General features: G+C 40.5%; 2 protein-coding genes across 9 annotated transcripts in view; one reads left to right on the top strand and one right to left on the bottom strand.

Annotated features, from left to right (window-relative positions):
* Positions 1 to 16,749, bottom strand: part of FBXO15 (F-box protein 15) — a 74,449-nt gene extending 57,700 nt beyond the window's left edge. For 2 of the 8 annotated variants that reach the window (XM_037805875.1, XM_037805881.1), the window contains exons 1-5: positions 16,342 to 16,749; positions 4,452 to 4,556; positions 4,030 to 4,175; positions 3,000 to 3,141; positions 741 to 845 (exon numbers count right to left, since the gene is read on the bottom strand). In XM_037805875.1, the coding sequence (XP_037661803.1) occupies positions 741 to 844 (104 nt within the window). In that variant the 5' untranslated portion in view covers position 845; positions 3,000 to 3,141; positions 4,030 to 4,175; positions 4,452 to 4,556; positions 16,342 to 16,749. Of the gene's footprint in view, positions 1 to 740; positions 846 to 2,999; positions 3,142 to 4,029; positions 4,176 to 4,451; positions 4,557 to 16,182; positions 16,310 to 16,341 lie in introns of those variants that run through there. The other 6 variants (XM_037805877.1, XM_037805876.1, XM_037805879.1 and 3 more) reach the window with 6 other exon arrangements.
* A 134-nt stretch (positions 16,750 to 16,883) lies between these two features.
* TIMM21 (translocase of inner mitochondrial membrane 21) lies at positions 16,884 to 24,030 on the top strand. Its single transcript, XM_037805883.1, has 6 exons — positions 16,884 to 17,511; positions 20,676 to 20,738; positions 20,839 to 20,936; positions 23,220 to 23,293; positions 23,387 to 23,492; positions 23,582 to 24,030. Exons 1-6 carry the CDS (start codon positions 17,211 to 17,213, stop codon positions 23,684 to 23,686), a joined length of 747 nt encoding a protein of 248 aa, XP_037661811.1. The 5' UTR covers positions 16,884 to 17,210; the 3' UTR covers positions 23,687 to 24,030.
* Positions 24,031 to 24,080: the final 50 nt, after the last annotated feature.

The raw sequence follows: 24,080 nt of genomic DNA, 5'->3' as shown, positions 1-24,080 counted from the left end.
AGAAATTTCCCACCATCCTTTCCCCCAAGATAAAATTCTGAATTAAAGGCAAAGATCACAGTGACAAAACAGAAGTAGGGGTTTCATCTCTCTTTTTCCCCAATGCCTTAGTGGCCCAGCTGAGGGTGGGTGAGCGCCTCTCCGCTGGCTCCAGGTTCCCAAGCGTAAGGACTCCATGGGAGTCTCACCTTTGGCCTCCATCCCACCCCTCACTGACTTTTCCCCACAGAGTGAGTTTATTTGATTGGCAAATGTGGAAGTTAGGCTTGTTTAACTCAGCTGCTTCCTGTGGAATGTACTTGATAGCCACAGAGCATACATTCTGCTCTGCAAATCCAAAGTCAGGGTGAGTCGGGGCAGGTTCCTCTAGTGCAGAGAGGAGTCCATGATTGTCCAGGGCTGCCTGATCCTGTCTGTTCGGGTCTGTTTATTCTGGAGGGAATACGACCAAGTCCTCTTGGCTGACAGACCTAGAGCTACATTCTCCAACAGCTAGGTCAACGGTAAGTTTGATCTTTTTTGGTCCATGCGAAGAATATTTCCCTAAGCATATAAATGCAAATATCTGAAAACATCATAAGACTACTAAAGCATGATACATATTATTTGTTTATTTTTTAAATACTCTTGAAATTAATTCTTTAAAATTTTCAAAAATGGTTAAAAAGCTCTTACTAGTTTGTATAATATCCATCAACATATCATCAAAACCCAATAAAAAGATTTGGTTTTCTCCTTACTTGTCACTGGCCAGATGATACAAGCGCTTGTTCACACACCCAATACATAACAGGGTCACAGCATCCAGGTAAGAAAATATTTTCAGTAAGAGCTCTGAAGGCATACTAAGAGGAGGGGGGAAATGAAGAAAGGGGAAGAGTGTTTAATTTGCAAATTACCAAGAAAACAACTGACTTTTCATCTCTAAATAAAAGGAGATAAACACTCTCCCTTACAAGAAGCAAACTGTACCCTCTCCTTCAGTTATTTTCTGATTGCAGTGTCTAGTTATTACAATTCTCATGACATAAACTATAAAGAGACCCAGGGGTGCAGAGAGCTAACTTCCCTGGCATTTTAATCACATCCCCACATTATGAATCAGCAGGCAGAATTTCACAGCCTCTCCCATGAAAGGATCTATTATTCTTTGGTGAGGTAAATGGGAAGAAAAGAAGAAACAGAGAATGCATTCTTAGCTATCAGTAAGAAAACCAAAATTCCTCTCTTCCTCCTCAAAAACACTGAAGTGGACAGGAAACCTCACCGTGCAGCCCAGCTAACCTTCGCACTCCCATGCGCCCACCCCTGGGTGGCCTCACACTTTCGGCACTTCCCAAGGCCTATAAGGGTTGCTGAGGTGTTTTTTTTTTTTGGTTTGTTTTTTGTTTTTTTTTGGTTTTTCTGTCATTTATATGCCTAAATAAACATGTCATTGAGATGCATTTTAAATAGCCCACCAATTTCTGTGAACTTATAATTCTACAAAACACTGTAAGAATCTGCGAGCACCAAGACACTTTGCTACCTACCAGTGCAAGGAAAGCCAGGAATAGCCTTGTCATGAACCTCAGACAAAAGTGTACAGAACAACGGAGCTACGGAAGATGGTGCCAAGGAACGGGGCTCCAGTGCAAAGGATGGGGCAGGGGGGACTCTGGGCTAATTTAAAATGGCTTGCCCATACTCTTCTTGTGATTTTTAACTATTTTTAAATTTTTAATTATGATGAAAATCAGGTTCTCAAACACTTGATAGGGAAATAATCAGTTCTAAAACTCAAATATCACTGAGAAAGAATAAAGTGAATCCTCAGAATAAAGATGACTAATGCAAGATTTTTGATACATGCTGCTAGTTAAGCGCTACTACTGCTCAAGAGCTTCTCAGGTATTTAACAAGAGACTCTTAAGAGTTTAAACCAGAAGCTCTGCTTAGGGATTAGTCAAACCCAGCCCGTCCCGCACCTGGAAATCTGTACATTCAGAATCAATAAACGAGCTTCTAAGAGAAAAGATCTCTAATGCTAGAGACAGCAAAGATAAAAAAAAAAAAAAATAACTTTTGTGTCCATTTGGATTATCCATTGCATATAGTTTTTACATTCTGATTAAATATTTCACAAAAATTCATAGCTATTATTTTTTTAAATCAGTGTAATTCAAAAAACTTAGCATTGGGTTCAAAGAAAAAATTTTGGAAAGATATTCAGCAACTGAAAAAATGACTTAACTGGCATAAAATCCCATTTGACAGAGGTATAAAGTTTTACCATGCTACCCACCAGCCTACCATCACGAAGGGGGCTCCTCTCAGTTCATTTATAGCAAAAGGAGAAAACCTCCATTTTATAGTTAAAACACTTGAGATCGAAGATGTTTTTAATTATTGTTCATAAGGTTTCCTCAAAGCTGGCACAATCAATTTTTGCACCCATATTGCTTTCTGTCGGATTCTATTTTACATTGCAGTTTAGCGTGAAATATAACATACAAAAAAAGTATATAAAAATAAATGTCCAGCCCAGGCCTCTCGGGTCCCCTCCAACCCAGCCTCATCCTCTACCCTCACCTGTGACAGCTCTCCGAGGGGGCCCACAACTGCCTGCTGCCAAACCACGGGTGGCCCCTCCCACTGGACCTCTCCCAACACCCCCGCACTGGCCCTCCCTGTTTGGCAGGAAGCTCCTCTTTGGCTACACAGCACCTGTCCTCCTGGGGCCCTGAGACCTCACTGGCCTTCATGGGCTCCTCTAGTGGCTCCAAGGGTGCCAGTCCTTGGAACTTGCTCCTGAGCCACCTTCTCTTTGCTCTCTGCACTCTCTCCCTTCCAGGGCCACCACCTCCCCCACCCCCAATGTCCATTTGAGACCCACATGTGCATGTGTCACAGGCACAGCTGTTGCACAGCTGCCACAAGCCCAGTGATGGTGGCATCATTCTCTCTCCTTCCTCCAACCCTAAGGGATTCCCATTCCCACAAACAGAAGCTCAACTCACACTCCGGTGCAAGCCAAAAGTTTCTGACCCCTGCATGCTGCCTGTTTCCCTTCAAGCCCACAACTAACTCATGAACAAGTCGTGTCTGTTAGGCCTCCAAATACATCTCCAATATGTCCATGTCTCTTCGTCGCCCCTTCTTCTAGAGAAGGGAAACAGATAAACAAGATAATTTTAGAAATCAAATTACATCACACTTTCGTGCTTAAAGCCACCTCACTCCGAACAACACCCAAATGCCTCTCTGTCCCCACTCCCTGCACTCACTGCTCACAATCTCTCAACTGCTCCTACACTTTGCACCCTCTCTCACCTCTACAACCCTGAACACCTGGTTTTCCTTTTCTGGTATGTTCTTCTTCAAGCTCTTTAAACTCAATTTTCAGTTCTCAGGTTCCACGTCACCTCCTTCCCATCCTGCCCACTGTTCTGGATCATGGAATCCATTTGTTTCCTCAACAGCACATACCCCAATTTATCACTGCTTCCTTTTCTTTGATCTGTCTCCTTCTCTAGACTGTGAGCTTCATGAGAACACAGCTCACCATTTGTATCCCCAGCTCTCAGCGCAGCATCTAGGCCCTCAGATAGTTAATAAATGCAGTCCCTGAATGAATGGCTCCTCCCTCTGCTTCTCGTATCAGAGCACTGTAATAGAGTTTCTATTCCCAGGGTATAGAATTCAAACTTAAATTGCTATCTTTAACTAAATCTTTCTTATTGGCTTTAATTTCTTTTTTAAAAATACAGTAAAAACATGTACACTGTTAACTGAGATACTTAGGTTCCAGTAGAATACACCCAGAACTTGAATCCAAAACTGCAGCAAGCAGACCAACATGAGCCTTACTTTCTCCTCGTGAAACATCACCCATCCTAACAGCAAGCCTGAAGGGCCTCACACAATGACTAGCACATAGTCACTGTTCCATAAATGTCAGTACAGTACAAATCCACAGACATCTCAATCTAATTTCAAATAATAATTCATTTAAAAAAAAAAAAAAAAAAAAACAGCAAGGAAAAAGACCTGATCTTGAGCTGAGGGTCACAGCAGAGAACCTTGCCATGGCAAATGGGTTCCCCAAACTCCAAAAGGCAAGAGGTTCAGGGAACTCTGGAGCTTTTAGAGGAACACATTTGAATCTTCTCATTCCTTTTACAGGTCTTTATAAACTGGAAAGTAGATACATTTGAAGAACATTTTAATAAAAGGAAAACTAAATTTAATTGTCACTTTTAGAAGTTTAGTTTCAGAACAACTAGTCTAATAATGATAGTGGTGACGGACTGATGACTCACAGCAAACTCTCCGTGTTGTACACTCTTCCCACACCATTCTATTCTTAGCAGCTCGAAACAGCATCTCCGTATATGCAGCATGAGAACCTTCACTAATAACCCCATTCCTAGAGCCCCCCAAAAAAGTGGTAGGATACTTCTGCTACTTACCTATCCAGGGACACAGAGCAACCAGAGAAGGATTTCTCACACTGCTTTTGATATCTGGCATATTGCTTCAGAGAGTCTGCAGTTACTTTGACACCTGGCCCCTTTCTGGAAATAAACATGGGAAATTCAAATTAAATAATGACCAAATGAGAGATAAACTGTCTGTTCCCCTCTACAAAATTTTAAAGAATTCATAAACTTCTAAGATTATTCCCCATGAAACTTCATCTATGCTGAAAGAAAGGGGGAGAAAAGAAAGAAGAGAAAAAGGAAAAGGAAGGGAAGAAGGAATGAGGGAGAGAAAGAAGAAATGAGAGAAGAAATGAGACACGGTTAATATAGGCTGTCAGTATGTCAAAGAGTTTTAAAATGTATTTAATAGAAACAAAAAGGATAAATATAAAATATATCAATTGGCCAGTTTCAGTAATACAATAGAAGCCTAATAGAGAGAGTCCATAGTTTGTTTTGTTTTGTTTATTTCGATTTGTGAACCAGAACCGTCCACACAACCTACTCCTTTGCTGATCTCTGAGGGGTAATGGCTAGTTCCAGCTCTAACTCTGGCCATGATGGCTGCAGAAATACTGACTATTCACTCACAATTTTTTTCTTATTTAACATTTCACATTCAATGTAATATATTTTTATTGGCCATATTTTGTTAGTGGCACATAAAATAATGGTGTATCTTACAATCAATGAATGACCTTTCAGATTCAATAAAATATAGGAATATTTTATGCAGTTAGTCTTCTTCAGAAGTTTCGAAAAATAAATTTTAAAATCAACTCTCAAAACCAGTAGTGTTCAGTTGCAGCTTGGTGGAGACTTAAAACCCCAGAAAAGTCACAGAACCTACAGCCTTCCATTCCAGGCAGGGGCCCACAGAGAACTCCTGATGGGTATGTTATTTCTCCTGCAAAAATGTTTGGAAGCTGCTTCTTTAAGCAATCTACAATACACACATATCAGCTATTGACCACTTCCCACCCACCATAGTCTTTAAGAAGTGACTAAAATCTACAGTGTACATCATTTATATGCACACAGTTTGCCAGTGTCACCACTTTGGGTATCTATATGTTCATCAAGAGCTCTACCACCCTGTTTTTCATATCAGGCTGATTCCCAGGATAGTTTGGAATAAAACTTCAAAAGGCTGTGGGCAATAACTGAAGCAAAAATGCAGTGTCCCCAGGACTTGGAAGGAAGAGGAACAAACTCTCTGTAGGTGGAAGTATGAAATCCACACACAACAGATCTTAGCAAAAGAGGGCCATCAACTCGGAGCACACGCTGCTAGAAGGTGGTCTGGCCAAGGCTCACTGCAGCGGGTGGCAGTGGTAGACTGCTGCTCACCGGTGGGGTGAGGTCACATGGTATGCCCAGGGCCCATGAGCAGTCACTCCACAGCTCACACTGTTAGCGTGACAGCACGCACTTGCCACACTCATCAAGCGTGATATCCCGTGAGCTTCCAGCAGTCAGAGACTGAGTGTTCCTTTCCCACAACAGACTTTTCTCTTCAGAAACAAGCACGATGGCTGGCACACAGTCAACCCTCAATAAATATGAGCTATCATCGGAACACTGGCCTCCCAACATATGAGAGGCCATATAAGGCAAGTTCTTCCACCACCAGATTTCTAGATCCTGGAGGGCAGCAAATCCAGTGAAGGCAAAAAGCTGGCTACACGTGCTTCTACTTCAGCTTCAGCAAGAGGCACTCAGCGTGCTTTCTCTCTAGTCTGACTTTCCAGCCAAGGTGTACTTGGGAATGCAAAGCAGTTTTCACGTTTTGCAATCAGTGTTCCACCAAGCAGGAAAGAGGGTAGAGACAGCTGGAAGAGAAACTAAGGAGTAAAGTTTTGCAGCGCCCCTCCCTCGTTTATCTGAGAATCCCATTTGTGTTACATATTGTTTCATTTCAGTTTAAAATTTGTTTAAACAAAGATTTCCACAGCAGAAAAGCATCAACCTGGCCCTAACACCAAGAAATCAGGTATAAAATATAATTTGCTAATTTAAAAAAAGAATACATTCAGAAACAATTTGAAAGCATTCCTTCATTTTAAATGGTTAATTATTCTGATAAGTTCAGTGCTGACCTGCATTACATATTCAAAGACAAAATATCTTTGGTTGACAAAGGTTCCTAACACTTAAGCTTTAAGAAAAAGGAATTTCTATTGCTCTTTGATCAAATAATAATCATTTCTATCAGCAGTTCCCAACCCATGACCCTCAAATCCCTGAGAGTGAAAGGTTATCACCAGAAGGCTGTGGAGTGATACACTAAGCACTGTAGGAAGACCAAGAAATATCTCTCACCAATGTACACTATTATTTTTTAATATGAATGAATACTGTTGTGGTGAATAAAATGTAAAATTATTCTAAAGTACTACTAAATTGATAACAGCTTTTTGTCTTTATGTATTTCCAATCAAAAGATGGGAAAAATAAAACCAAAAAAATATTGCCCTAGGATTTTTCCAAGGCAATCAAAGAAAAGTTAGTTATTATGATGCATCATTCTTAATCTAACAAATTGGCAAAGACTGAATAAATAAGAACCAGTGCTGGCTATGATGCAGAGAAATCGGCACCTCATTCGCTGCTGACAAAATAGTACAATCTTAAGGAAAGTCAATCTGGTAATGTGTAACAACATCCTTAAAAGGAACATATATTTTTTTTGGCCAGGAAAAACATTTCTAGAAATGCATCCTTAAATGGAGAAAATGCATCCAAAGATTTTACTCAGGAATGCCCACCTCAAAGTTTCTGGCACTGGGAAAAAACACCGGAAACAGTGTGGGGATTGGCTAAATCTCCTTGCACCCACACAGTTAACAACGTTTAGTCAATCAAAAGGTGCAACTTCAACCACAGGCAGCAGCGTTTAAACAGATATAGGTTCATGATCTCTCCCTAATGGCTGCGTGGTTTGCTCGCTCCACTCCTTCCAGCCTCTCCTCCCGTGTTACCTTCTCACTTCTTGGCCGTGCTATCTAAACCCGCCCTCCACTTACCCTCTCACCTCCCACCACACATGCGCGCTTCATGCGCCCTCCCTAGGTTTTCTCCTTAACCCGTTTGCGCTGTCTTGTTTACTATCATTGGAATGGAAGCTCTATATTTCAAGCATTTTGCATGAGCTTTGCTCACTACTGATTGCTCAGCAGCCACAAAATGCTTGGCATACAGAAGGCCTAATAAGAATCTGCTTAATTAATAACATACTAGTTGAAAAAGCATGTGATATCAGTATATACCACATAACCTTACTTTTGCATTCCTCTCAAGATAAAAGTAAACACATATGCTCAAAGAAAGGAGGTATGGAAAGACAGACAAGATATAAATAGTGACTATATCTGGCTTATAAGATTACATATTTTATTAGTGATGGTTGCTTCTAAATGGGGGTTGAAGGATTGAAGGTGCAGAACTCCATGTATTTTAATTTTTCTTAATTTTTCCTTATTTAATATGTAACAAAGGTCTTTTGTTGTTCTTACTTCAGTTTCAAAATTGGGAGTCCCACATGCAAGAAGGCTTGGAATCACATTTCCTACCCAGCACAGCCCTTTAGACTGGAGCAAGTTTCTCCAAAGAACAGTATCCCGTCACACTAAAGAAAATGAAACCAGGTATAACCTACAGCAAGCTTGAAACATCTTTGAAGTCTCTCATTTGATCTTAAAACTTAATGCAAATTCCACATTCTACTGGATCAGTTATCTGTGTTTGTCTTTGTTATAAAAACATACTATGTCACTCACCACTTAAATTGTGTAACATTCTCCCTAAATCCTCAGTGTTAATTTTTTACACCAATAAGACCCCCTGCAACCCCTGCCCATTGGCACCTTCCCCAGCTGGAGAAGCACAGTGCCAGGCGGCTCAGATGTTTCAAGGAACACACACTGAGTCAATCCATCAACAAGTTCTGGCAGAGAAGTTAACTTATGAGTCCAGAATGTATGAAAGACTGCTGTGAAAATGTTCATGAAGTAAATCATTTATTTTGTAAATATAAATATAAAATAATCTCAATGGATCCCTCAAAATCACCCTTGTAACTCTCCCACTCAAAAATTCAACATTTTAAATAACAATGAAAAGCAGGTAAATCCTACCTGAGTCTAGCAATTTAAAGAAAAAAAAAAACTGCCAAACATCAAAGGCTTTTCCCTCATCTGAATCCCTAATCCAATAGCAAATGCATATTCCTCTCTTTGACTAGAACGTTTAACATGGTTTATTTATTTGGCACAATTCTACAAAAACTTCTTGGTCACATATCCCATGCAAGGTAATATGCTAAACGCTTTAGAACATACTTCATCCTCCGCTCCAGAATTGGAATATGAAGGGTATGTTTAATCACAGACACAGTTCACATTTTTAAAATGTTCAAGCCTATTTTTGCTGTTTTGTTTTTCTGCAATTAAAACATAGTCGCTCATTTTGCAGATGAGAAGACGAAGGCGCTAACTAAGCAATAAGCTGCTTGTCTGAGGTCAGAAAGACAGAGGCGGAGCACGCACAGACACCCTGTCCCCTGCCTCCCCCTTCGGGCCTTGTTTAAGCACTTCATTATATTATAAACCTTATCAATATGGCTTCTGGGTACTATTAAAAGCCCGTCTCCATTCCTCATTAAAATAAATTAACTGCACAGTTTTAATGACCAATGAACAAATCAGTAATTCCCTGCATGCCCTCATGTGGACTAAGTGCATATTTGACTAATATAATTAGTAAAATGATATTTAGTTTAAAAATGCTTTTTTTTAAGTGGCAGATTTTTGCCTCATAGCTTTAGGTTCAGGTTTTTTAAAAAAAAACCTACTTTCTGGACCTGATTATTTAAACCTGGTAAATCAAAGACATTAGACCAGGTAGAAATTAAACTAACTTGGTAAGCTTTCTGTTTTGCCTCTTAATTTGTTATACTTACACAATGCTCCCACCTTGTGTCAAAGGAAACCACTCATTCCTGATTAACATCTGATTTTTCTGCACTGAGACATTAAAACTAACCCCTGCTTAGACCACAGCAATCATCCTTAGCAGCTGGCTGTCCTTTACCAAAAGGAAGGTGTGTATCACCAAATTGCAGGGCCACACAACACCTCCCCATCCCCCACCCCCCACCCCCGCCCCGTCTCACTCCGGATTCAGGCCATTACAAATAACAAAAAATTCATCACCCAGAAATCATTCTGCTCCCCCACAAAAGAGCTCTTTATATAAAGACTAATTTTGGTAAAAGTGGCAAGTTGATTGAAAGTTCAAGTTTCCAATTTAATCCCAGTCTTTCTCCTCTACATAATAGCATTTTTGCAGGCATTGTCACCATTTTATTTGTCACAAGGTTTGTGGTATTTCTGGCATTATAGCTATTCAGTCAAGAACCAAATCTATTATCATGACACCAAGGGAAAGTTCTGTGCATCTGAAATCAGGGTCAGTGATGTAATGGAAATCTAGGGGTGAACACGGGACACAGTCCTCCAGATGCATGAAAAAAATGTTAGAACAGTTTAACTAGAAAGTAACAGAATCCTTCACTATGCTTAATATAGCTATTCTATTAGAAAGCAAGATATTTGTGACTTTATATCTGCAAATCAAGGAGACTTACTAAAAAAATAACCCTCAAGAAAGCAAATCATTCTCAGTATATCCCTCCCCATGGTAAACTAACTGGGGAGAAGGATACCAGGCTGGGAACCACTTATGATAAAATGAGAAGGGTTTCATAAGGTGCCATCAAAGCACTGTTATACCTTGGACGTACTGGATCCTTTGCAAAATGCCATACCCCTTTTGAGTTAGCTGAAGAGCCTTTTGGAAAATGGATGCAGACTCTTGCCTCCTGCCCCCCGCCCCTTCCCCATCTCACTCCTCACTCTCTCGCTGTTGGAAAGGGCTACCCTTCAGTTCCATGATGGGTGAGCCTCTAGGACCCAAAACAAGAACAGAACAGACCCCAGCACGGAGACAGGAAGACAAGGCAGTTGAAACAAGGAGCTGAGCACCAAGGTGTGGCTTCCCAGAAGGCATCCCGCCAGTCTGTGCTCAGAAACAAAGACTTGGACTTGACATCAGAGGTGCAGAAAGTCTGCCCCAGGAGACCCTCCCAGACCAGCCTGCCTGCCACAGAGGTCTCTGCTTAGGTGGGAAGTGTCCTCCAATCACGAACTGTGGGCAGAAGAGAAAACCTACAGTATCACTCACCAGAGCGTGTGTATGAGTAGACTCTACTTCTATAAGTCATAAAGCCATAAGAAACATGAACAGTGATTCTTGGTTCCAGAGTTATGAAAACACTCACACAAGGGCAGAACACAAGTGAACTTTGGGGACATGTTCTAGAGGGGTGTTCCTTTCAGAAAGCTGAAGGTGGGGACTGGTTATGGATACCTGACTTCACAGAGGCAGCACACACACACAGGCAGAAAACTGACATGGCAGGGTCTCTGCAAGGCACCACTGGAAAGTCAAGAAGAATATCTTAAAGAAATTAGTTAACATAAAGCCTGTTGACCATGATCCCACAGTGCCTATTAATTGTGAGTAATTAGAAGACCAAAAAATATATATATATATAATATATATATAATATATAAATATATATATATATTTTATATATATATATATATATGTATTTGGCCTTTGGAAGCTACTGAGATTTGTATAGTACCTTGGGGCATCCCATGTCTCCAAGTTGAAGAGATTTCCTTCAGCTAATCATCCACCTTCCCTGCATAAAAAGAGCTGTGAGTTGAAGCAGCAAGACAGAAGTCGCTCCTCAGTTCAATTAAGATTAACACCAATTTCCCATCAGAAACCATGGAGGCCAGGGGGCAGTGGGATGATAGAAAAAGCTGTCAACAAAGAACTCTATATCCAGAAAAACTATTCTTCAACAATAAAGGAAAAATTAAGAAATTCCCAAATAAACAAAAGCTAAGGGAGTTTATTACTGGAAGACATGCCCTACAAGATGCCCAAAGGAAATCCTTCAAGCAAAAAGGAAAGGACACTATACAGTTAACTCAAAGCCATAAGAAGAAATAAAGAACACTGGTAAAGGTAACTACATAGGTAAATATAAAAGCCAGTATTTTTGTACTTTTGGTTTGTGTTCCCATTTGCTAACGCTGCCAGAATGCAAAACACCAGAAACGGTTTGGCTTTTATAAAGGGGGGTTTACATAGTTACAGTCTTAAGGCCATAAAGTGTCCAAGGTAAGTCATCAACAATTGGGTACCTTCACTAGAGGATGGCCAATGGCATCCAGAAAACTTCTGTTAGCTGGGAAGGCACATGGCTGGCATCCGCACCAGAGTTCTGGTTTCAAAATGGCTTTTTCCCAGGACATTCCTCTCTAGGCTGCAGTTCCTCAAAAATGTCACTCTTAGTTGCTCTTAGGGCATCTGTCCTCTCTTAGCTTCTCCGGAGCAAGTCTGCTTTCAACGGCCATCTTCAACTGTCTCTCATCTGCAGCTCCTCTCTCAGCTCCTGTGCGTTCATCAAAGTGTCCCTCTTGGCTGTAACAAGCCTGCTCCTTCTGTCTGAGCTTATATAGTGCTCTAGTAAACTAATCAAGGCCCACGCTGAATAGGCAGGGCCACACCTCCATGGAAATTATCTAATCAGAGTTATCACCCACAGTTGGGTGGGGGCACATCTCCATGGAAACACTCAAAGAATTACAATCTAATCAACACTAATATGTGTGCCCACACAAGATTACATCAAAGAGAATGGCTTTTTCTGGGAGACACAATACCTTCAAACAGGCACAGTTTGTAACTCCTTTCCTTTCCTATATGATTTAAAATAGTTTTAAATTTATCCTATATATCATTTATCCTATATGCATAAAATAGTTATAAATCTATGTTAATGGGCACATGATGCTCATAGATGTAATCTGTGCCAATAATAATATAAAGGGAAAGGGACAGCAATGTACAGGACAAGAGTGTTTATATACTACTGAAACTTAGTTGGTGTTCCAGTTTGCTAATGCAAAATACCAGAAATGGATTGGCTTTTATAAAGGAGGTTTATTTGGTTACACAGTTATAGTCTTAAGGCCATACAGTGTCCAAGGTAACGCATCAACAATCAGGTACCTTCACTGGAGGATGGCCAATGGCGTCCAGAAAAATCTGTCAGCTGGGAAAGCACGTGGCTGGTATCTGCTCCAGAGTTCTGGTTTCCAAAGGGCTTTCTCCAGGATGTTCCCCTCTAGGCTGCAGCTCCTCAAAAATGTCACTCTTAGTTGCTCTTAGGGCATTTGTCCTCTCTTAGCTTCTCTGGAGCAAAAGTCTGCTTTCAAAGGCCATCTCCAAAATGTCTCTCTAAGTTGCAGCTCCTCTCTCAGATCCTGTGCATTCTGCAAAGTGTCCCTCTTGGCTGTTGTAAGCTCGCTCCTTCAGTCTGAGCTTATACAGTGCTCTAGTAAACTAATAAAGGCCCATGCTGAATGGGCAGGGCCACAACTCCATGGAAATTATCTAATCAGAGTTATCACCTACATTTGGGTGGGTTGCATCTTCATGGGAACACTCAAAGAATTGCAATCTAAGCAACACTAATACATCTGCTCACATAAGATTGCATCAAAGATAATGGGGTTTGGGGGGACATAATACATTCAAACTCACAGTTGGTATTATTCAAACTAGGTAGTTATAATTTAAAGATGTTAATTGTAAGCTTGATAGTAACTATTAAGAAATAACTATAAAATACACAAAAAGGAAAGGAAGAAGGAATCAAAGTAGTACATTACAAAAAATCAACTAAATACAAAAAGGGCAGTAATATGGAAATCAAGGCCCAAAAGATATAAGATATACAGAAAACAAATAACAAAATGGCAGAAGTTAACTCCTTTCTTATTGGTAATTACTTTAAATGTAAATGGCTTAAACCCTTCCATTAAAAGGCAGAGACTGGCAAAATGGATAAAAGAAACATGATTCATCTATAAGCTGTCTATAGACACTCATTTTGGGTACAAAGACATTGAAAGTCCAGATGGCTTCACTTGTGAATTCAACCAAATATTTAAAGAAGAATTCTTACCAATCCTTCCCAAAATCTTCCAAATAACTGAAGAGGAGGAAACACTTCTTTGCTCACTCTATAAGGCCAGCATTACCCTGATATTAAAGCCAAAGACCCTACAAGAAAACTACAGACAATATTATTTATGAATATAGATGCAAAAATATTCAACAAAATATAAACAGAATTCAGCAGTACATCAAAAGGATTATACATCATGATCAAGTGGAATTTACCACAAGAATGCATAGGTGGCTCAACATATGAAAGCCAACCAACGTAATAAACCACATGAATAAAATGAAAGGAAAAAAAGACACATGATCATCTCAATTGATGAAGAAAAATCACTTGACAAACTCCTTACTCTTTCATGATTAAAAAAAAAAAACACTAGGAATAGAAGGGAACTTCTTCAACACGATAAACACCATATATGAAAAACTCTCAACTAACAACATACTCAATGGTGAAAGAATGAAAGCTTTTCCCCTAAGATGTGGAACAAGACAAAGATACCCACTTGCATCACTTCTACTCAATATAGTACTGAAAGTTTTAGCCAGAGCAACTAGGCAAGAAAAAGAAATAAAAGGCATTCCAATTGGAAAGGAAAAACTAAAACTAAAACTATCTCTATCAGCAGTTGACATGAGTTTACATCTAGAAAGTTCTAAAGAATACACACACACACACACACACAAACTGTCAGAGCTAATAAAGTTGCAGGATGCAAAATCAACACCAAAATGAATTGTATTTTAACCAAGGAAGCACAAGAGTTGTATACCGAAAACTACCGTATACTGCTAAAAGAAATTAAGGAAGGCATAAATAAATGAAGACTTCCTCACATTCATGTTAAAGACTGAGTATGTTTAAGATTTCAATACTACTCAACATGAACTACAGATTCAGTGCAATCCCTACCAAAATTCCAAGTTTTTTTTTTTCAGAAATGTAAAAGCCAATACTCTAATTCACATGGAATTGCAAGAGGTCTCAAAGAGCCAAAGCCATCTTGAAAAAAAAACAAAGCAGGAGGATTCACAATAACTGATTTTAAAACTTACAACAGTAACCAAAACAGACATAAGGCAGACATACAGACCAATGGAATAGAACTGAGAGCCCAGAAATGTACCCTAACATCTACGGTCAACTGATTTTTGACAATGACGCCAAGACCAAGCAATGGGGGAAGAAAACGTCTTTTCAACAAATGGTGCTGGGAAAACTGGATATTCATAAGCAAAAGAATGAAGTTAGACCCTTACCATACACCATATACAAAAATTAATTCAAAATGGATCACAAACCTAAATTTAAGAGCTAAAACCATAAATCTCCTGGAAGAAAATATAGGGGCAAATATTCACAAGGGTGAATTTGACAACGGCTTTTAAAATATGACATATAAAACCCAAGCAACAACAAAAACGAGATAAATTATATTTTATTAAAATTAATAGCATTTGTGCCTGAAAGGACACAATGATGAACGTGAAAAGATAACCCACAGAATGGGAGAAAATATTTGCAAATCATGTAACTGCTAAGGGTGTAATGTACAGAATATATAAAGAACCCCTACAATGCAATAACAAAAACAACCTAATCAAAAAATGGGCAAAGGACTTGAGTAGGCATTTCTCCAAAGAAGATATAAAAACAGAAAACACAGGAAAAGATGCTACATCATTAGTTATTAGGGAAATGCAAATTAAAACAAGGAGATACCAATTCACACCAAGGCTATAATTTTTAAGAAGAAGAAAAAAGAAAATATTAGTGAGGATGTGGAGAAATTGGAACCCTCATACATTGCTGACGAAAATGTAAAATGGTGCAGTCACCAGCAATGTCTGGCAGTTCCTCAAAATGTTAAACATAGAATTTATATGACCCCGCAATTCCACTCCTAGGTATATACCCCAAAGAACTGAAAACAGGGACTTAAGACTGGTGTCTCAAGTGAGCATAGCAGCATTACTCACAGTGACTAAGGTGGAAACAGATGAATAAACAAAATGTGGTGTATGCATGCAATGGAATATTCAGCCACAGAAAAAAATGAAGTTCTGATACACTCTACAACATGGACGGACCTTGAAAACATCACGCTAAGTGAAATAAACCAAAAACAAAAGGAAAAATATGTTCTATTCCACCTAGAATGAAATAATTGGAATAGGCAAACGCAGGAAATAAATGAGATTACCAGGGCCTGGGAGGGGATGAAGAATGGGAGGTATCAGTGGATACAGGGTTTCGGGCTCAGGGTGATGTACTCGGATTGGGCGCGATGTAAAAATTTTTAGAACTAGTGGTGATGGCGGCACAACATTTGTTTATGTAATTAATGCCACTGAATTGTACACTTAAAAAAAACGCTAAATTGGCAGCTTTCATGTCATAGATACATGTGTGTACATCTGTACTAACCACAGTAAAAAATAAGCCACGATAGATCTTCCAGAGGGAACAAATACGGAAAGGGAGGTGGGGGACGGGACAGTGAAGGGTTGCACCGTGCAGAGGTCAAAAGAGCCTCCGTCAAGTCAAGGGCGCCTCCCTGTCGGCGCACGACCACCGGTACGACCTGCGGCGGCCTTCCCTGACCGTCACCTGAACAAAGTGGCCCCGGCGCGCCCGGCAGCTTCCACCGCGATTCCCGGCGCGACTCCATCAACCCCGAGGCGGCGGCGCAGCACCACCCCGCAGAGGCCGCGCCGAGGCTGCCACAGGTTCCAGCCGCGTCCGGTCGCCATGGAGACTGCGACTCACCCCGACGCGCGCGGATTGATGACTCAGCCCCGAACTAGGGCCCCGAAGCGTTGTTCTAGAAACTTCTGGGAGCCCGTCTTTTTCCCACGCCCAGAGCGAGTTAACCAGTGCAAGTCGAGGAAAGCCGGGTGTGGTTGTTGTCGGGCCTAGTGGCTTCTCATTTGCCGATTCGCGCCGCAACCGCCTAGAGGCCTACACATTACTAAAAGCCGGGATGTGAATCATCTGGTTTTCCAGAGAAAAAACTGAAACGTATGTGCCAGAAGGAATTTCCCAGTTTACCCAGCCTCTCCTGTTAGGTCACCAGAACGGGCCCTCTGTAACCGCTAACTTGACTTCAGGGAATTAAGAGCGCTACTTATACCAGGGGGAAGAAGCTCTTCCGCCCTTCAGCCGCTCCAGAGCTGTGAAGCGTAAGCGCAGGCGACCTGCGCAGGGGAGCCTGGGAGGAGGCCGAGGCCCGGCGCGCCCCGTGGCCGCCTAGCATTATGGGAAATGTAGTCCCGGGCGCCTTACCTGCTGCGGCAACTCCGTTAGGAGAGAGTTTCTTGAACTACTGCTCCCAGGACTCCTGGACGTTTCCAGGTTACTTTGCAAAGGCATGGCGGGGAGAGTGTGAATATCGGCAAAGGCGGTAGCCGGAGCGTTTTAATTCCGGTGCAAAGAGGGCAGAAGAGAAGGGAAGGTAAACATCAACTTCTCTGCGGAGACTTTCCTTTCATATAAACTACAGGAGCTGACATTCTTCCTGAACACGACGTGGAAGATCACTTTTACTTAAGTAAAAGGCCGGTCGGTTGTTTAGTGGCTTCTGAAGTTTTGCAAACTGTGGTTACCGTTTTTCCCAAGCGGAGCAGCTCTCTGTGAACATGATCTGCACTTTTCTACGCGCCGTACAGTATACGGAGAGGCTGCACAGGTCCTCGGGGAAACGACTGTTTTTGCCACACTCTGTGCTTCAGAAAGCTGGCTTCAAGACGGAGCCCAGTTTGAGATGGGGGCTGCTAGAGCAGAGGAAACCTGTGCGACTTAGATGGATCCTTGGAATGACCCAGAAAACCCTCTGGACGCAGGGCCGGAGCCCCCGGAGGGCGCAGGAGGACAGCAGCAAACAAGTGTCTGTGCACAGAAGTCAGAGCGAGGGAACCGCAATCTCAACGGCACAGAGAGGTAAAAAGGAATACGCCAGTAGTGAGCAGCCTGTTAGCAAACGTGATAAAAGCCCTTCTACACAAAGTTCAGACCTATAGATTGAAAAATAGTTCACACATCTTAAAAGGTAGAACCCGTTAGGCACAATCTAGAATCGGAGAATGAATTTTCTTTGTAAATTTGAACTCGCACTTGAAAGTTGATCCTGAATTTGGTATACCTTTGTTGCATTATGTCTGTAAAAATGTTTCTCAGCTTGTGTTAGTTGTAGTGTAGTAGCTATATAAAACTTTTTAGTTAACAGAGAGATTTCCCAGATGTTATTCTCTCTTATTTGAGTCTCATTCATTCTTTCAGGTAGACATTAGAGTTCTTCGTTTTATGTGCAAGGCGTACTTCCTGAATATCACATAACTGAAAATTAAATGCAAGTTTTTCCTATCTCAGTTTTCCTAATATCCAGGCCCATGTTCTTCGGAACAGAAATTCACCAGATGAGCTTCCACTGACTCTCTACTAAGTACTTGGATGGGTGCCCATAGGTGTGTCAAAGGAATTCTACACACAAATAGTTTACTACTTAATTGGGAAGAAAATAGCTACAGGACATGAAACAAACAATGAAAAAAGATACATTGTGCTACAAAGAAAACACGCTAGATAGCACAGAATAAAGGAGGAATTAGAATAAATAGAAAGTAGACAGATTATTGAGTAATTATCAATATGGAAAACCATATATAGTTACCTCAATAAACATTTCCATTTAGTAGCTATCTGTTCATGAGCCCATGAGTCAGCTGATGACAGAAGCTGGCTGACATCAACTGGCTAGGTTCTGTATCCTTGGCCTGGTACCTTTTCCACGGTAAATACTCTGGTGGGCACTAACCTGTGATTCAGTGAACTTCGTACTTTGTGCCCATTCAACATACCTTTCCCCCAGATCTGCTCCCTTACCTTGTTGTCTTTCTCTTTCCAAGACCCTGACCAAACAGCCAAGCCCATGTCCTTGAATCTCTGTATATTCATATTTCAGGCTACTTACCTTTCTACAAAAAACGGGTAACCAGAACTGTCTACTGGGAAATGCTTGCTATGTGCGAGTTCCCCTCATCTCTCTCTTTGGAGCCACCCCCTGAACGGGGTGCTAATGCAGAAGCAGTCTGTTTTCATCTTGCTCCCACATAGCAAGCTAACCCATCCAAGAACCAAGTTTGGCCTTCTTGCTCCTATGTCGGCTGGTTCATAAGGCACCCCCTTGATGTGTGCTGAGGGGGTGCTGTGCAGGTCAGGCAGAGTGAGGCCTTCTTGCCCTGCTGAGACCTGATCACAGGTGTCCACTTCCATCCACAATGGAAAGCTGCTGGACCTGCCTAACTTGATGACTTGTGGTTGCACTACAGCTGCACGCCAGATACCCTAGGCGAGGCAGGGATGACTCTGGTGCAGGGGCAGTCAGGGATCTGGGGTATTGGAACCAATGACCTGAGCCAGGTAATAGAAAAAATATGGCTGCTGTATCCTACTGATGCAGGCGTCATTGTATTCTCAATTTGGGGATCAGCACACAGCTGGCAGTTCGTACTTATTAAGTATATTTTGTGACATTAATAAAGAACGGCATGAGATGTTCTGATTGGAGGCCTCGCCACTACTGAACCTGCTAAGGAGATTGGCTCTGTGGTGAACATTTATCGTTTGAATCAATCCCATGAATTATACAGATTTTGGCAGATGCAGTGTTATTTTTTGGGTTTTTTGGCTTTTTTTGCATCACATCTTTTAAGTTAAGAATCTGCAAAGAAAACTAAAACTTGAAGAATTATGCTATGCTAAAGAGTACTTTTAAATGTGTTGTTTTTTAAAAGTAATATATGCTTATTGTAAAAAATTTATATAACAAGAGAAAAGTGGGGAAAACAATAACAATCTCTGTTAACATTTTATTGTTTTTCTGAAAAAATTTTGTAAGATTGGTTTTTTTGTGGGGTTTTTTTTTAAATTACTGTATTTATCAAAGAAAAAAAATTTCCAATCAAAATAAAGCAAAGCAGTGGGAGAAATAAAGCAAAGCAGTGGGAGAAACAAATATCCTGAAATAACTTCATTCCTTCCAATATGCCCGTACCATACCAAAAGAAAATTAACAAACCATAGTCACACCTGAGCATTCCCATATCATTGACATCAGCCTCAATATCTTGTCTGTTCTTATTAGATTATTGTTCCCCCCTGCCCTAGCTGCTGTCTATCTCTAGGTCCCCTATATTCTATAATATAAGACACTTATTTTACATTTTTCTCGGAGTTCACATTAGTGATAACATACAGGATTGTTATTTAGGAAGTCTGTGTTCATAAGGTGGTAAATAATCTGAATATCATATCGGGTGAATCATTTTCTCGGCATCAGTGATAAAAGCGTATTTGTAGTTGTGGTGTAATATTAAAGTGGTGTCATTGTAACGTTAAAGCTCTTTGCATATCTTTATAGACAACTATGTCTATGCATGTACATGTATACTCTGTCCCAGGATACTGCCCTCAGTGAATTTCTTTAATTCTCAGAACCTCTATTTAGTATACATACAGTATCACGTGCATCTTTTACTAGTGCCGAGAACAAAAATAAGTATAGTATCATGTGCAGGTTCTTCATTCTCTGCATCTTCCATTCACAGGTATTTTGGCCACCCAGATTTCCACTCTAATTCGTTTCTGTTTTCATTTTATACTGCAGCCAGTGGAGTGGCAGACTGGGAGGTAACTGAGCAGTGAGCCTGAGGCCCGCTTGCTGTCTGCCCCAAGCAAGCAAAGCCGACACTTGGAGCCTCATCAGTAAGGCTGTGTCCAGAGGCCTCTGGGCGTGGCTGTTGTTCTCACTCGGAGGAGATTTGATCACTTGTTGAAAGTATTTCTTCATCTTAGAAAGAAAGGAGGTATTCAAATTATTACATAAAATAAAATGAAATATAGATTCCTAGGACCTCCTCCCAGAATTCTGCTGAAGTAGGGCCTGGGAGGCTGTTGCTTTAAAAAGTTCCTTCAAGTGGTTCCAATTCACCAGGAGATTTGAGAACAGCCACTCCAGAAAACCACTCGGCTAGAAAGCCTGACGCAGTAAGCATTCCCAGCTGTATCTGGCACACAGGGAACTTATTATCATTTTCTCCTTACAGTGAAAGAAGCTGGAAAAGATTTCACCTATTTAATGGTGGTGCTTATTGGAATCAGCATTACAGGTTGCAAAAAACAGCAAGTATAATGACCTTGCATATCTTTTTAAATTTTGTTTTTATCTTGCGCTTGCTTTGCTTCATCTTCTTTTTCTATGATTTTCAGGTGGCTTGTTTTACGTGATTTTCAAAGAACTCTTTTCTTCATTCAGCCCTAATAAGATATACGGGAAAGCCTTAGAAAAATGCAGATCACATCCCGAGGTTAGTTCTCAAGATTGAGTTACACAGAGTCTGATGATAGGAGAAAATGTCAGGGGTAAGGAAGTGGGCAAAATTCAAGTCCTGGTTCTGAAGCTCGTGAAATTTATATAACAATGCATAATGGTTGAATTATGATTATGAGTTTAGGTCTTTGTTCTGTACTTGAAAAGATTTTAAGAGCATCCGGAGAACAGAGGTCAGTGGGCAGGTGTCTTCAACCTAACTGTACAAGAGAGAGCCATTTTACCAGTTGTTCACATACAGTAAATGCTTAGGAAATACCAACATATTAAACTTACATGATCAATTTTTAATCTTTTAGAAACCCTGATTCCTAATCCTTGTTATCAAATAGTAATCACTTAATAAAAGCGCATGATAAGCCAGGCTTGGTGTTCCAGTGCATCTAAATCTCACAAAACCCATCCTTGTTAGGTTCTGCCGTTATCCCGTTTCCAGAAGGGGAGCTTGAGGAACTGGGCTGTGACCACTGAGTTGGGAAGGGGGGGTGCCAGAATGGGAAGAGGCTGTCTGATTCCACAGTCTGCTAATCCCCCCTGGGAGAAGGCAGACCCCTGGGAAAGCTGCCTCAGTCCTTTGAAGGGCCCTGTCCAAAAGGAAGGTTTTCTGTAATGGCTCTCCAGTCCAGATAAAAAGTCAGCGTAACCTGACACGTGCCAAGATGAAAAGCTTTTCGCATCAAAAGATATTACTCATGAAAACCTGAACTCTTCCAACTTGAAAGATAATGGCAGATACAAACATCAGGGCTGTTCTTCACACACAGACCAAAGAAACATACAACACGTGCTCCTATTGATGAGAAAGATGCAGATCCACAAATCACTCCACCTAGAGTGCCCCAAACGTGTTTTCCCTGGAGCCCTCCTACTCAGAATGCTCCATCAGTTTCTCTAATTATGTCAGGGAGGAAATCTCAGAAGCTAGGGGTCTGGCCTCTTTCATTTTAAATCTGTTCATTCTCTTCTAATTGGACTTGGGGCTGTCTGTGAGAACCACAGAGGAGGCAGGGATAGAGAAGCATCCCTGAGTAAATTTAAAATTAGCAGAGAAGGAGGAAGGTTTCCAGTAGAGTTATGGGGGATCCCAATTCTACCTCACGAAACCTGCTCTTTACAGACTCCAGAAATAAACCTGGGTAGTGGCATCGTCACCATAACCGTGGTAGTGGATGCATCTCTAGAAAGATAAAGAGGTGCTGTGTTAGTCACAGACCCTACCTGCCATGGATTTTTCTGCATTTTGAGCAGAACAGAACTCCACAGAATAAACACAGAAAATGGGATACTATCAGTCATAACTTCATTTGCTGCCTAAAAGAGCTCTAAGATTTAATCATTAAACTTTAACATTCAATTTTATAAGCATATAGTAAGGGCCTACGGTTTTCCACTGCCATGCCTGGTTGAAAACTAGAAAATCCTAATGTTCTGATATTGATGTGTTTAATCTCTTAAGTACATTATTTGAACAGTTGTTCCATTTGTTTCAGCTACACCATTCTTAAAAGTCTGTCATCTTACACATTGCGTCTCTTTATTTATGCCTGAAAAAATGTGATACTGAAGAGCCTCAACAAAGAAAAAAATAAAGTTTATGTAGTTACAGCTGATGTTTGTTTTAGTTTGATATCAAATTTTTATTCTTTAGAGAGGGTCCCAACGTGATTGCATTTTAAATTCAGTAAAAACTATGTTTCCACTTGATTGTGCATTCCTCCACTAGCAATAATTAATTAACACCTCCAAATCTGGTCTGTCTTAAATACGTCACTATTGTTTGATTTTTTTTTCCCCATACTCTGTTTCAGTGACTTAAAAATCATTTTGGTTGCATAGCTTTTAATATTAGACCCCATTCATTAATTGTATTAAAAACGTTTAAAAACATTTTATTTCCAAACCATAGGGTATTATTAGAGAGATAATTGAGCGCTTGTTTTGTGGTGTTTGTTTTTTTGTAAGGGGGGTGGGGAACTGCTTTACTTCAACCTGTATGTTCTGAAATCACATGTACCACCATGAAGCCACCTGTTTCAATCTCTGTGTGTGAAGTATTTTTTAATTATTTACAAGTTGATCCTTACGTGATAATTTCTTTGTCTATTTTCTCATCATTGGAATTGTCATTTTGATAGGACCCTGAACCCACTGACATTTTCCTCCTAGAATAAACCACTTAGTTGATATCAATGAGAAAATATTTTCCTAGGAAGCTTTAAAAATACCGTTACTGTAGAAAGCATTGTCTCTATTTCTCCAGGTCATAGGTGTTTTTGGTGAACCTATCAAGGGCTACGGGGAGATGACAAGACGGGGTAGAAGGCAGCACGTCAGGTACTCGACTGTGATTTGCGTGAATTCAGAAAGATCAAGGGTGATTTTCAAATGAAAGGAATTTAGACTTATGCTCTTTCATTTCCTTGACAGTTTTATTGAATATGTAAAAGATGGGCTGAAGCACATACGCCTGAAATTCTACATTGAGGGCTCAGAGCCAGGGAAGCAAGGAACTGTACACCTGGAAGTGAAAGAGGTGCGCAAATCCTCATGGGGGCAGGTGATGCTGAGTTCAGTGTTACTGAAACCACTGGAAAATAACCCCTTGAAATACATTTTTTTCAGAACCCAGAAAGTGGCGAATGTGAATTTCGATATGTATTTGTAGACGTCGAGTCTTATCCTAGAAGAACTATTATCGTTGAAGATAATCGATCCTCAGATAATTAAAAGAATCAAACAAGCATGATGGTTACTGGTGAATGTGTAGTGGCACCAAGTCACAGCTCTGACTCTTCACAGCTTTCGTTCAGAATCTGTTTGAGTAGGATAGGAAAGAGTGTATCTATCCTAAAGGCAAATGAAACGGCATATTTGTTGCATATGATAGACTAAATTGAAGGTTTTCTCATAGAGTAAAAAACCACAAACTAGAACATATTTTATGTTACCTTATCAGTTGCCAGGCATGGGCAGTATTTCTGCTCTACTTACCATCATCTTTCATAATAAGAAATTTTTGTTATTGAAAATTGTATACCATGTAAATAAATAAAATGGATTTCAGTATTTTATGCTTTTTTTAGTATTGCATAACTGTATTGTCTGCAATAAAATTAAAACT

The sequence above is a fragment of the Choloepus didactylus genome, chromosome 16 (genome assembly GCF_015220235.1).
Source record: "Choloepus didactylus isolate mChoDid1 chromosome 16, mChoDid1.pri, whole genome shotgun sequence".
NCBI lineage: Eukaryota > Metazoa > Chordata > Mammalia > Pilosa > Megalonychidae > Choloepus > Choloepus didactylus.
This window is presented reverse-complemented; position numbering and strand designations above follow the sequence as displayed.

Excerpts from the sequence above, each read along its gene's own strand:
- TIMM21 (XM_037805883.1), top strand. The coding sequence starts at position 17,211 with ATGATCTGCACTTTTCTACGCGCCGTACAGTATACGGAGAGGCTGCAC. Across the intron at positions 17,512-20,675 it reads AATCTCAACGGCACAGAGAG|TGAAAGAAGCTGGAAAAGAT; the intron begins GTAAAAAGGAAT and ends TTCTCCTTACAG. Across the intron at positions 20,739-20,838 it reads TATTGGAATCAGCATTACAG|GTGGCTTGTTTTACGTGATT; the intron begins GTTGCAAAAAAC and ends TATGATTTTCAG.